Source organism: Gopherus evgoodei, chromosome 6 (assembly GCF_007399415.2).
Source record: "Gopherus evgoodei ecotype Sinaloan lineage chromosome 6, rGopEvg1_v1.p, whole genome shotgun sequence".
Taxonomy (NCBI): Eukaryota; Metazoa; Chordata; order Testudines; family Testudinidae; genus Gopherus; species Gopherus evgoodei.
This window is the reverse complement of record NC_044327.1, coordinates 2,086,697-2,100,018: the sequence shown is the minus strand read 5'-3', so window position 1 is coordinate 2,100,018 and position 13,322 is coordinate 2,086,697. Positions and strand designations below refer to the sequence as shown.

The 13,322-nt window shown below is 48.3% G+C and overlaps 1 protein-coding gene across 1 annotated transcript in view; it reads right to left on the bottom strand.

Moving 5' to 3' along the window:
• Positions 1-13,322, bottom strand: part of CORO2A (coronin 2A) — a 118,280-nt gene that overhangs the window by 25,841 nt on the left and 79,117 nt on the right. Inside the window, exons 4-5 of the mRNA XM_030567777.1 lie at positions 9,277-9,426; positions 6,068-6,247 (exon numbers count right to left, since the gene is read on the bottom strand). Of these exons, the coding sequence (XP_030423637.1) occupies positions 6,068-6,247; positions 9,277-9,426 (330 nt within the window). The remainder of the gene's footprint in view (positions 1-6,067; positions 6,248-9,276; positions 9,427-13,322) is intronic.

Here is a 13,322-nt window from a genome sequence, read left to right as displayed (position 1 = left end):
GTCCAGGGAGGGGCCAGCAGAGGACAGGTGGATCACCGGCCTGCAGAAGGCGCTCCGTAGCTGGAATCGAGCTAATTCCTCAAAGCAACCAGCAGGAGACGCTGTGGGGGTGAGTCCACACAGTTACAGGGACACAATCATTCCGGGGTACAAAATATATCGGAAGGACAGAACAGATCGTGGGGGGGGGGGGGGGGAGGGGGCATTATATGTGAAAGAAAAGGTAGAATCAAATGAAGTAAAAATCTTAAGCAAATCCACGTGTTCCATAGAATCTCTATGGATAGTACTTTCATGCTCTAATAAGAATATAACAGTAGCGATCTATTATCGACTACCTGACCAGGACAGTAATAGAGATGATGAAATGCTAAGGGAAATTAGAGAGGCTATCAAAATTAAGAATCCAATAATAGTGGGGGATTTCAATTATCCCCATATTGACTGGGAACATGTCACCTCAGGATAAAATGCAGGCATAAAATTTCTCGATACTTTAAATGACTGCTTCATGGAGCAGCTGGTACGGGAACCCACAAGAGGAGAGGCAACTCTAGATTTAGTCCTGAGTGGAGTGCAGGACCTGGTCCAAGAGATAATAATAACAGGACCGCTTGGAAATAGTGACCATAATATAATAACATTTAACACACCTGTGATGGGAAGAACACCTCAACAGCCCAACACTGCGGCATTTAATTTAAAAAAGGGGAACTATGCAAAAATGAGGGGGTTAGTTAAACAGAAATTAAAAGGTACAGTGACTAAAGTGAAATCCCTGCAAGCTGCATGGGCGCTTTTTAAAGACACCATAATAGAGGCCCAACGTAAATGTATGCCCCAAATTAAGAAACACAGTAAAAGAACTAAAAAAGAGCCACCATGGCTTAACAACCATGTAAAAGAAGCAGTGAGAGATAAAAAGACTTCCTTTAAAAAGTGGAAGTCAAATCCTAGCGAGGTAAATAGAAAGGCGCATAAACACTGCCAAATTAAGTGCAAGAGTGTAATAAGAAAAGACAAAGAGGAGTTTGAAGAACAGCTAGCCAAAAACTCAGAAGGTAATAACAAAATGTTTTTTTAAGTACATCAGAAGCAGGAAGCCTGCTAAACAACCAGTGGGGCCCCTCAATGACAGAGATAGAAAAGGAGCGCTTAAAGACGATAAAGTCATTGCGGAGAAACTAAATGGATTCTTTGCTTCAGTCTTCATGGCTGAGGATGTTAGGGAGATTCCCAAACCTGAGCCGGTTTTTGTAGGTGACAAATCTGAGGAACTGTCACAGATTGAAGTGTCACTAGAGATGGTTTTGGAATTAATTGATAAACTTAACATTAACAAGTCACCGGGACCAGATGGCATTCACCCAAGAGTTCTGAAAGAACTCAGATGTGAAATTGCGGAACTATTAATTAGGGTTTGTAACCTGTCCTTTAAATCAGCTTCGGTACCCAATGACTGGAAGATAGCTAATGTAACGCCAATATTTTAAAAGGGTTCTAGAGGTGATCCTGGCAATTACAGACCGGTAAGTCTAACGTCGGTACCGGGCAAATTAGTCAAAACAATAGTAAAAAATAAATAGTCAGACACATAGAAGAACATAAATTGTTGGGCAAAAGTTAACATGGTTTCTGTAAAGGGAAATCGTGTCTTACTAATCTATTAGAGTTCTTTGAAGGGGTCAACAAACATAGGGACAAGGGGGATCCAGTGGACATAGTGTACTTAGATTTCCAGAAAGCCTTTGACAAGGTCCCTCACCAAAGGCTCTTACGTAAATTAAGTTGTCATGGGATAAAATGGAAGGTCTTTTCATGGTTTGAGAACTGGTTAAAAGACAGGGAATAAAGGGCAGGAATTAATGGTAAATTCTCAGAATGGAGAGGGGTAACTAGTGGTGTTCCCCAAGGGTCAGTCCTAGGACCAATCCTATTCAACTTATTCATAAATGATCTGGAGAAAGGGGTAAACAGTGAGGTGGCAAAGTTTGCAGATGATACTAAACTGCTCAAGATAGTTAAGACCAAAGCTGACTACGAAGAACTTCAAAAAGATCTCACAAAACTAAGTGATTGGGCAACAAAATGGCAAATGAAATATAATGTGGATAAATGTAAAGTAATGCACACTGGAAAAAATAACCCCAATTATACATACAATACGATGGGGGCTAATTTAGCTACAACAAAACAGGAAAAAGATCTTGGAGTCATCGTGGATAGTTCTCTGAAGATGTCCACACAGTGTGCAGAGGCGATCAAAAAAGCAAACAGGATGTTAGGAATCACTAAAAAAGGGGATAAAGAATAAGACAGAGAATATATTATTGCCCTTATATAAATCGATGGTACGCCCACATACTGAATACTGCGTATAGATGTGGTCACCTCATCTCAAAAAAGATATACTAGCATTAGAAAAGGTTCAGAGAAGGGCAACTAAAATGATTAGGGGTTTGGAGAGGGTCCCATATGAGGAAAGATTAAAGAGGCTAGGACTCTTCAGCTTGGAAAAGAGGAGACTAAGGGGGGATATGATAGAGGTATATACAATCGTGAGAGACGTGGAGAAAGTAGATAAGGAAAAGTTATTTACTTATTCTCATAATACAAGAACTAGGGGTCACCAAATGAAATTAATAGGCAGCAGGTTTAAAACAAATAAAACGAAGTTCTTCTTCATGCAGCGCACAGTCCACATGTGGAACTCCTTGCCTGAGGAGGTTGTGAAGGCTAGGACTATAACAGCGTTTAAAAGAGAACTGGATAAATTCATGGAAGTTAAGTCCACTAGTAGCTATCAGCCATGACAAGTAAGGAATGGTGTCCCTAGACTCTGTTTGTCAGAGGGTGGAGATGGATGGCAAGAGAGATCACTTGATCATTACCTGTTAGGTTCACTCCCGCTGGGGCACCCGGCATTGGCCACTGTTGGTAGACAGGATACTGGGCTAGATGGACCTTTGGTCTGCCTAGAGGATTCAGGGGGCCTGGGGCAAAGCAATTTCGGAAAACCCTTCCATAAAAAAAAAATTGCAATACTATAAAATACTATATTCTCATGGGGGCCCCTGTGGGACCCAGGGCAAATTGCCCCACTTGCCCCCTCCCTGCCCCGGGAGGCCCTGGGTCTGACCCCATACAGCCGTTCTTATGTTCTTATGATGAAGTATCCCCTCTCTATTGTGCAGAGCACCCAGCAGTCCGAGATGATACAGGACCATGCACAGTAGAAAGGGGACAGTCGGGATGAGAAGGGGCAGGGTGGATCCAGTTGGAGATCTGGTGCACCGTCCTTGACTGCACCTTAAAAAGGCTGGTTTCGGGCCAGAAGATGGTTTGGATTGGCCAGAGCCCCGGCCTGAAGACGGGTGTTGTCTTTTCCTGCCACTCCTGTTCCTCCTCTGAGAACCGTCCTGGCAGTTCTGCTGATAGAACCTCGGAGGAGGTTGCGACCTAAAGTGTGGCGGGAGTGTGCACGCCCAGAGACCTGAGGGTGGCTCGTGAGTCTTTCAGGCTATGCATCACACCCTCAAATGGGAAGTCCTGAATGGTCTGTTGGACCTCATAAGGGAGACCCGAGACTTGGAGCCAGGAGCCCCTTCTCATGGCCACCCCAGTAGCCATGACCCTAGTGGCGGCATCAGCACCATCCAACGCGGCCTGGAGGGAACCCAAGAGACTAGCTTTCCCTCCTCCACCAAGGCTGAGAACTCGACTCAGGAGTCTCAAATTTGTTCATCGCTGCATGGCAGTTATAAGAGTACCTGCTGATGATGGCCTGTTGGTTCAAGATATAGAGCTTCAGATCCCCTGGAGAGTAGACCTTTCTCCCGAAAAGGTCGAGTTGCTTAGCCTCCTTGTTTTTAGGGGAGAGTGCCTGGAAACCCTGCCACTCATGCTGATTAGCAGCAGCCACGACAAGAGAGTCAGGAGGTGGGTGGGAGTACAAATGTTCATACCCCTTGGAGGGCACGGAATAACGCCTCTCGTTGCGCTTGGCAGTGGGCGGCAAGGAAGCTGGGGTCTGCCACAGGGTTTTGGTGGTATCCACAATAGTTTTAATAAGTGGTAGGGCAATAGGAAAAGGACCCGAGGGAGCGAGGATATCCACCATGGGATCAGCCTCCTCGACCACCTCTTTAGCCTTAATGCCCAGAACTTGAGCAGCCTTCGCAGCAGCTGTTGTAGCGCCCTGTTTTCCTCAAGCACTGGGGCTATGGTTCTGCCTGCCAATGCCTCATCCGAAGACGATGAAGAGGACGCCCCTATAAGCAGCAGAAGCTCCCTGCCATCAGCTCCCAAGGGGTCCCGCGACTCTCAGGGGAACGTCGGTGCAGTCAACACTGAACTCAGCATTGGTACGGGAACCAGAGACACTGATGGTGCCGCTGGTGAAGCCGGTGCTGAACCAGCTGCTGCCTGAGCCAATGAAGGTGGCGGGGCCGTTGTCTGTGCTGCTGTTAGTGCCGAGGTCATCACTGATGCTGAAAACGCTGTCATCGTTGGAGTAGCAGTCGTCGCCAAGGTCCGAAGAGTTGCTGATGCCGAGGCTGGTGATGATGCTGCAGCCGAAGGCTCAATATGTGGGCAGGCACTGAGGCGAGCTACACGGTTGATAGCAGGACGAATGTGGCTGAGGCCACCGAAGACGCTGCGGAGCGGTGCCCTTAGATCCCTCCCTGTCTCTGGTGAAAGGCCTAGGGGGTCCAGAATGGCCCAATGGATTCTGCCACTGAGGTGGCCACGGCTGAAGCTCTCCCCTCTCTCGCCTTGACCTCACTCGTTGGCTCCTGCTCCTCTGAGAGCAGTAGGAGTCAGACACTGACTCCGAGGTCTCCAAGACTGAAGACCACAGAGGAGCTGAGCTTCAGTGCATCGAGTGTTGAGAGCTTTGGGTGCGATTAGGCTTTCTGTCCAAGTGGACTGATGTTGAAGGACATGGAGAGGGGGAATGCCTGAGCATCATTGCCGGCTTCCTTCTTGACTGCACCTGGAGGTGGGGTGGGACCGCCAGCACAGTAGGTTCCTCCCTCCTAGGGGGTGAGGACAGCGCCGTAAGGTGCAGCAGATCCCAAGCAGCTTTGAAAGCTTCCGCCACTGAAGGAAGTGGCAGCTGCTGGCCTGTAGGGACCGGTGAACGTGGGGGGCCTGGACTCAACTGCCTCAGCTGGGCAGGAGATGATGCGGCCCTAACGGGGGATCTTGAGCTGTGGTCTGCCTGTGGTCTCATTTCCTTAGATTTAGCAGGGGGCGACTGACTATCTGGCTTCTTTTTCTTCTGAGACACTGGCAAGTGAGACCGGTGCCTGCTCTCTGCTGGGCCTCGGGAAGTGCCATGTTGGTGCCGAGCATCCCGGGACAAGTCCTTTCTCAGCATTGAGCTCGATGGCACCGTAGCACTTCGCATCGACAAGGAAGTGGTAGGAGCCGGGTCACTTGAGTCCGGGCCTGAATGGGGGTGTAGAGCTGCTTCCATGAGGTTCACTTTTAGCCGCTGCTCCCTTTCTTTAAGAGTTCTAGGGTGGACCTCGCAGCAGATCATACAGCGATCCTTTTGGTGACCCTCCCTAGGCACCACAAACATGAGGAGTGTGGATCGCTCTTTGGCATGAGCTTCACGCAGACCGCACAGTTTTTAAACCCCAAGGACTGTGGTATACCACAGCGCCAGGGAGTCAGAAGCGGCATGGGGACCCCACAATAACTCGAATCACTAACTACTAATTACTAAGATAAACTAACTATGTACAAACAACTGGAGCTGAACATGCTTGCTAAAGCCAGGGCTACAGGAAGTTCCAGCATGCCATCACTGGTGGTAAGAAGGAACTGAAGGGGTGGTGGGTCAGCAGCGCTCTACACTGAGTGCCATGAAGGCGTGACTCCACGGGGCGCCCGGACTGACCCAGCCAATGGTGCTATGGGAAAAATCTTCCAGCTACCATGCACGTGCGCGCGCGCGCGCACACACCTGATTGGAATCGATATGAACAAGCACTCGAAGAAGAAGGAGCTCTTACAGTCAGACGCACTGTGGATCAAGTTATTTAACCCTGTATACCTGTAGGATGACTCCTGATCGTGGGTCAACGAGCCGTATTTTCCTGTCCCGGCAGGCAGTGGCTAGCAGGCTGCCGTCTGTGTTGAATGACATGGAGAGGATCACGTCCCTGTGACAGCTGATTGTCTTCACTGGATTTTGAATTACAGGCTCCTTTGTGTCGAGATTCCAGATCATTATCTGAGGCAAAGAAACAGATTTTCATCACCTTTCCCTCAAACCAGCCTATTTGACAGTCAGCAAGTACAACACTGCACGCTGAATGGCTTCTCCCCTGGAGAGATGGGAGTGACGTGCTGGAATAATGTGCCTCAGTGAACTCGCACCCTTCTTCACCCATATAATTATTAGGATCACAAATCGTTTGTCTATGGCCTGCTTAGTGCATTACAGCAGTCTGTCAGGGGCATGCACCCTGCCCCAAAGAGCTGACAGTCTCATTTCCAGGGGACTTTTACTGCATGGGGAAATTGTTGCAGGGGAAAACAGGTGGAATGAACAGCAACCAGTTACGTTAACATTAACTAAACTAAACCTACAACTACACAATGGGGAAGTGAATGTTATGCGGGTTGTGACTCCTTTAGGGTCTTCTGCTCTGCAATCAGAGGGGCGACTGCAGCTCCTGTCGACATGCCCCCCGTTCGTTTTGATGGAGCTGGTGTGAGTGCCTACGGCTGCAATGCCATATCAATGCAGGCTGGACAAGCCCACCCAGGACTTGTACTTGAGCGGCTAGTCTGTGCTGAAGTCCATGCTGCTGTGGCTTCACACCTACTGGTACTCACGTTCCCTAGACCAATGCTAGCCTGGGTAAGCCTAGTGGCAGGTATAATAGGCCGGGGGAGGGTAAGCCTCCCCTGCAGCGCAGCTGCCAATCTGCTGCCTTTGAGTGCGCGGATGCCTGGGCTGTGGTGGCCCCCCCGTTTTCCCCCTGTGCCCCTCCACACCCCACCTCTTCCTGTCCCTACTCCATCCCTCTTCCGAGGCCCCCGCTGCTTGCAGCTTCTCGCTGAGTCCCTCCTCTCCTCCCCCAAGCGGCTTGCAGTGGAGTCTCAGGGGGCTGGGGGTGGAGGGACTAGGCGAGCAGTGGAGCCATGGCGGAGAGGGTGGAGGGACTAAGCGAGCAGTGGGGCTATGGCGGAGGGGAGTGGAAAGATGGTAGGTGGTGGGGTCTTGGAGGAAAGGGGTGGAGGGACTCAATGGGCAGCAGATGGCAGTGGGGTCTCTGGGGGAAGAGGGGAACTGAGCGGGCAGTGGGGTCTTGCGGGGTTGATAGAATTGGTGGGCAGTGGAGGTCTCAGGTGACGGGGGGGTGGAGAAGAGAAGGAACTAGGTGAGTGGCAGACGAGGAGGCCGTGGGGGGTGGGTGGAGGGACTCAGCAGGTGGTGGGGGTGGAGTGAGTGAGGGAGTGGAGGGACTCAGCAAGCAGTGGGGTCTTGGGGAAACAGCCTTGATGGGGGTGGAATCTGGGGGGTGTGGATGGACTTGGCAGGGGCCTCAGGGAATGGGGGTGAAGAAGAGGGACTAGGCGAGCGGCAGAAAAGGAGGGCCTTCGGGGGGGGACTAAGTGGGAGAAGGGCTTGGGGTGGAGCAGGGCCTCAGGGAAGGAGGCTGAGTGGGGGAGGGACCTCAAGTGGAGCAAGCAGGGGGCCACAGTCCAGGCACAGGTGAGCTTCTGGCGCTCAGACCAGCCTCCCCAAATGCTGGAGCCACGTGCCTGTCGCCCATGGGGATGTGTCTACCGGAGCATCAGTCAACTCTCTGACTGCAGTGTGGACAGACCCTTAGAGGAAAGGAGAGGGTCACTGAAAGTCGGGAAAGTTCAAAAGGCTCCTTTTTGGAGTTTGTACCCATGTCCCTTTGCCCAGGGTAGCTAATTAAACCCCATCCAAAGCCTGCAGTCCCACAGGCTAAACAAATCATGTCAAAGCTACCTCTACTCAAAGGCACACAGAGCAGCTGCCAAAACACAAAAAGTGGGTTCACTTTAGGGCTGCCAGAGAAACTCGGACAGGACTGTGCTCTGTCAATATCAAAACACTGCAAAACTGGGTTGATTTAGCCAAAAGTTTTGGTTTGGAGAAAAAAAGAGGAAAAAAGTTCAGATGACATTGCAATGTCCTGTTTTGACATCTTCAGAATGAAACATTTCCATTTTCCTTTCTCAACAATACAACAGTAAAAACAACGAGGAGTACTTGTGGCACCTTATAGATTAACACATTTATTTGGGCATAAGCTTTTGTGGGCTAAAACCTACTTCATCTTCCTATTGTATTTTCCACTCCATGCATCCAATGAAGTGGGTTTTAGCCCATGAAAGCTTATACCCAAGTTTGTCTCTAAGGTGCCACAAGGACTCCTCGCTGTTTTTGCTGATACAGACTAACATGGCTACCACTCTGAAATATAACGGTGTTATAATTATATTCTGCTATATTAGAATATAAATTTAAAAGTTAAAATTGACACAAAATGTTCAGATCAATCTGAAAACATTTTTTTCTGAATTTTCTTTTGTGAAAAATTTCAAATCTTCCAGGTTTTGTTCTTAATTGAAATGAAAACAAATTTCTTGCAGGTACATAATAATATTGCCACTGTAAGATGTGAAATCTGCCATGACTTGGAATTTCCATTCTCTGCCCTACACCAGACCTTCTATGCAGTATGCCTGCCTCCCAGTCTCTTCATCTCTTGAAAAGCTAGTGTTTATATACACCCTTTATTTCCCAGCATGCTTTGCCCCAGCTTACAAGTACAACATGGCTGTCCTGGGGAAAACATTTCCCTGCCTGCCCTGCTCTTCTGATAGAGAGACTGGCTGGAATGCCCAAGAGCCAGACTACTCCCTCACCCCTAGAGGGCTGGGGTGAGCCCAGGCTTTTGCCCCTGCAACCAGGACCAGCAGCACAGATGTCTGTACAAACCCAGTCTCTATGTCCTCTGCCCCAGGTAGGGGTGACCCACACAGTAGGGTAGTGCTGTCTCCAGGAGGGCTCTCCTCATACAACTTCAATGAGCTGTTGTTACAGAAAGCAACTACATGTAGGAGTACAAACAAAACTGATTGCGAAGAAACAAAGCAAGTATGAAAAACGTCTCCCTGCTGATGCACCCTCTGGGTCCCTCCACTGGGCCTGGGCCGCACATTCTGTCCTGCAGCATCTGCAGCAGGTTTGAGAGAAAGGCAAAGCTGACTCACCTTATAATCATAGCCAGTACTGAAGATAATGTTGCTGGCCGTAGGATGCCATTCAATGAGTCCCACCCTTCGAGCATGACCCAAAAGCTCCTTCCTTGCGCTGGTGATGTTTCTTGTTAGTAAATGTTTGGGGATGTCCCAGATTTTCACCTAAACAGCAAATAGCAGCAGAGTCTTTATTCTGCAGTGAGACATCCGATCACTAAGATCCAGGCCAAGTAGTGACAGTGCAACCAGCTGTGGATTAGTCTCAAAGGACAGAAATGAGGAGCAGCCTATTGACTTGCAGGCACATAATAATATTGCCACTGTAAGATGTGCAGACATTAAAATATGCCTTGAAAATATGTTAACAGCTTCTCTCACTTTCTGCCATTTAACTATCTGGGGAGAACATAAACTAAATTATTGACTCTTCCATGACCTTTATGCATATTCCAAACCTTTGCTTCCTCTCGGAGCTAAAGTCAACGAGAGTCCATAGCTCGATTCCAAAGGTGAGACATTTGTCTGGGGAGCATAATTAAACTAAAGCTTAAGACACACAATTCCCAGGAAAGGAAAGCTCTCCGATGCTTGATAAAGAATTTTCCAACTATTGTTAGTTTCTCAAACCAAAGACTCCTATAATTTACTCATGGATGAGCCTTCCATCTCTCTTAGTCATAGATTCCAAGGCCAAAAGGGACAATTGTGATCATCTAGTCTGACTATAATACAGGCCAGGGAACTTCCCCAAAATAATTTCTAAAGCAGAAAGAAAAACATCTAATCTTGATTTCAAAAATTGTCATTGATGGAGAATCCACCACTGACAATTGTTCCAGTGGCCAGTTATTCTCACTGTTAAAAATGTAGCCTTCTTTCTGGTCTGAACTTGTATAGTTTCAACTTCTAGCCATTGGATTATGTTAGACCTTTCTCTGCTAGTTTGAAGGACCTGTTATTAAACAGATGTTCTCCACGTAGGTACTTACAGATGGTAAACAAGTCATCTTTTAACCTTCTCTTTGTTAAGCTAATAGATTGACCTTCTTGACTCTCTCACTATAAGGCAGTGTTATGGCTCCAGGATATTAGCGAGATAAGGTGAGTCAGGTAATACCTTTTATTGGACTATATTCTGTTGGTACCAGGGACAAGCTTTCAAGCTTAAACAGACCTGAAGAAGGGCCCTGTGTAGCTCAAAAGTTCTCTCTCTCACCAACAGAAGATGGTTCAATAAAAAAATATTACCTCACCCACCCTGTCTCTTTCTAATCTTTTAATCATTCTTATCACTCTTCTCTGAACCCTCTTCAATTTATCAACATCCTTCTTGAATCTACTCCTACTCAAGATTGCTCTTTTTCTCCTCCCAAGATTGCATTAGCTCTTTTGGCCACAGCATCATGGTGGAGCTCATGTTTGTCTGATTATCAGCCATGACCCCCAAATCTTTTTCAGAGTCACTGCTTCCCAGGATAGAGTCCCCCATCCTGTAAGTATGGCCTGCATTCTTTGTTCCTAGATGCATACATTTACATTTAGCCTTATTAAAATTCATATTATCTGCTTACGCCCCATTACCAAGTGAGCCAGACTGTTTTGTATCAGTGACCTGTCTTCTTCATTATTCACCAAACACTCAATTTCTGTGTCACCTGCAAACTTTATCAGTGATGATTTTATTTTTTCCTCCAGGTCATTGACAAAAATCTTAAACAACATAGGGCCAAGAACTGATCCCTGTGGGACCCCACTGGAAACATACCCACTCAATGACAATTCTCCAGTTACATTTTGCAATCTACTAGTTAGCCAATTTGTAATTCACATTTAATGTGTGGCCTTGTTAGTTGTATATCATAGTAGTTTTTTAATCAAAATGCTGTGTGGCAAAAAGCATGCAAGTCAAATCCCTTACAGAAGTCTCAGTAGCCTCAGGGCTCCTCAAGCCCTTTAAATCCCAGCGGGGAGCTTGGAGCCCTTTAAATCCCGCCCGCAGCTTTGGCAGCTGGACTGGGGCTGGCATTTAAAGGACCCAGAGCTCCACAGTGGCTGGAGCCTCGGGCCCTTTCGTTCGCCCCAGGGGCTACCAGCCACCTCTGCAGCTGGGAGCCCCCTATGTGATTTAAAGGCCCTGGGACTCCCAGCCACAGCTATGACTCTACAAGGTCATGTGATGACACCATGTGTGTCTCTTTTTATACCTTCTTCCAGATACTAGAAAGATCCTGCTGGTACATGGGGGTCAGGAAATCCCGATTGGTCAAGCAGTCTCCATTGTGTATGTTCCTTCCCTATGGAGCCTCTGGGATAGTGTATTCTTTTCTTGATGGGCCATCACCACTGTCTGGCCCTCCTTTGTTGCAACTGATTGACTCGCTGTGGGCATTCCCAACCTCGCAGCATATTTCAGTAACACATATAGCAACACTTCATAACAATGATAGTACATACAATCCAACAGAATATTAATAATATTCAACAGATCAAGACTTTTAAAATGATACCTCACAAGGTATACATTATACCAAGCATATCATAATTATTCCACAGTGGTGAATATTGGGGTTCCAGGGTGCTACTTTGAGATACAAAGTGTCACGTCCAGGTCACCCCATTTACCATTTTAAAAACAGGCTGTGGTGGGGCGGTGCCCCATCCCGAGAAAAAAGCTGGAACAGGCCTTTGAGGCTGCGCAGGCCGACAGCCAATCAACAGAGGCCTGTTAGAAGCCAATCAGGGCAGGGCAGAGGCAACCAATCAGGGCCACGTTGGGCCCTATATAAAGGCTGCCTAGGGAGGAGGAGTGGCTCCTGGGCTGAGCAGTGCTGGGGAAGGGCAGAAGGCGCTGGGGAGCTCCAGCCAAGGAAAACCTCAGGCTGCAGGCCTTGCTACAAAGGGCTGGGCAGGTGCACGTGGCCGAAGGGGAAGCAGCCCAGGGACAAAAGCCTGACAAGGAGAGAGTAGGAGGGCAGGGAGGCTGCCACTAGAGAGTCCCTGGGTCGGGACCCAGAGTAGCGGGTGGGCCTGGGTCTCCCCCTTCCCCCTTGTACTACACCTGGCTGAGGAGGAGGATGGCCTGATACAGGCTGTGGCTGGTCCCTGTGACAAAGGGGCTACACTTTGAGGCTGCAGCCAGCCCCTAGGACAGGTGCAGATGGGGGGGACTGCTGATAATGCCAGACCCCCGGAAGGGGGTGCAACCAGACAGTGGGCACTGCCCGAGGGCAGTGTCCTAAAGAGGACGATGCTGAGCGGGGAGCAACGTGAGTCCGGACACCAACAGGGGAATAGACGACAAATGGGACACCACCGGCAGAGGGTGCCCCACAAAGAACAGAGCTAATTTCCAGGTGTGCCAGTGGGAGGCGTTGCAGTGATGAGTCCCAACTCTGTCACATTGGCAAATATTAACTTTCTTCCAGTCTTCTGGAATTTCCCCAATGATCCAAGAATTATTGATGATCAACATCAATAGTCCAGCAAGCTCCTCAGCCAGCTCGTTTAAAGCAGTGACTCTGAAAAAATATGGGGGGAGGGGGTGGATGATCAGATGAACATGAGATCCCAGTGAGATGCTGTGGCCAAGAGTGCTAATACGATCTTTGGATGCATAATCAGACATTCCCTTATGGACCAATCCATTCCAATAGCAGGTAACCACATTCTTAAGTGTTTTTAAGACAAGTATATCCTCACTGCTTGGAGAAACACTGGAAAGGTGATAAATGTGTTGGGTACACAGTGTGGACACAGACTGGCTAACCTAGTGAGGAGGGCTTTAAACTAGGTTCGACGGCAACAGGTGAGCAAAGCCCACAGGTAAGTGGGGAACATGGAGACCTGGGAGATGGGTCGGAAACAAGAGGGAGCATGGGCTATAATGGCAGAGAGAAAGGAGGGTCAGGGCAAAACTGGGAGGCAAGATCAAACCAGTATCTTAGATGCCTATATACAAATGCGAGAAGTATAGGTAATAAGCAGGAAGAACTGGAAGTGCTAATAAATAAATACAACTATAACATTGTTGGCATCACTGAAACTTGGTGGGATAATAC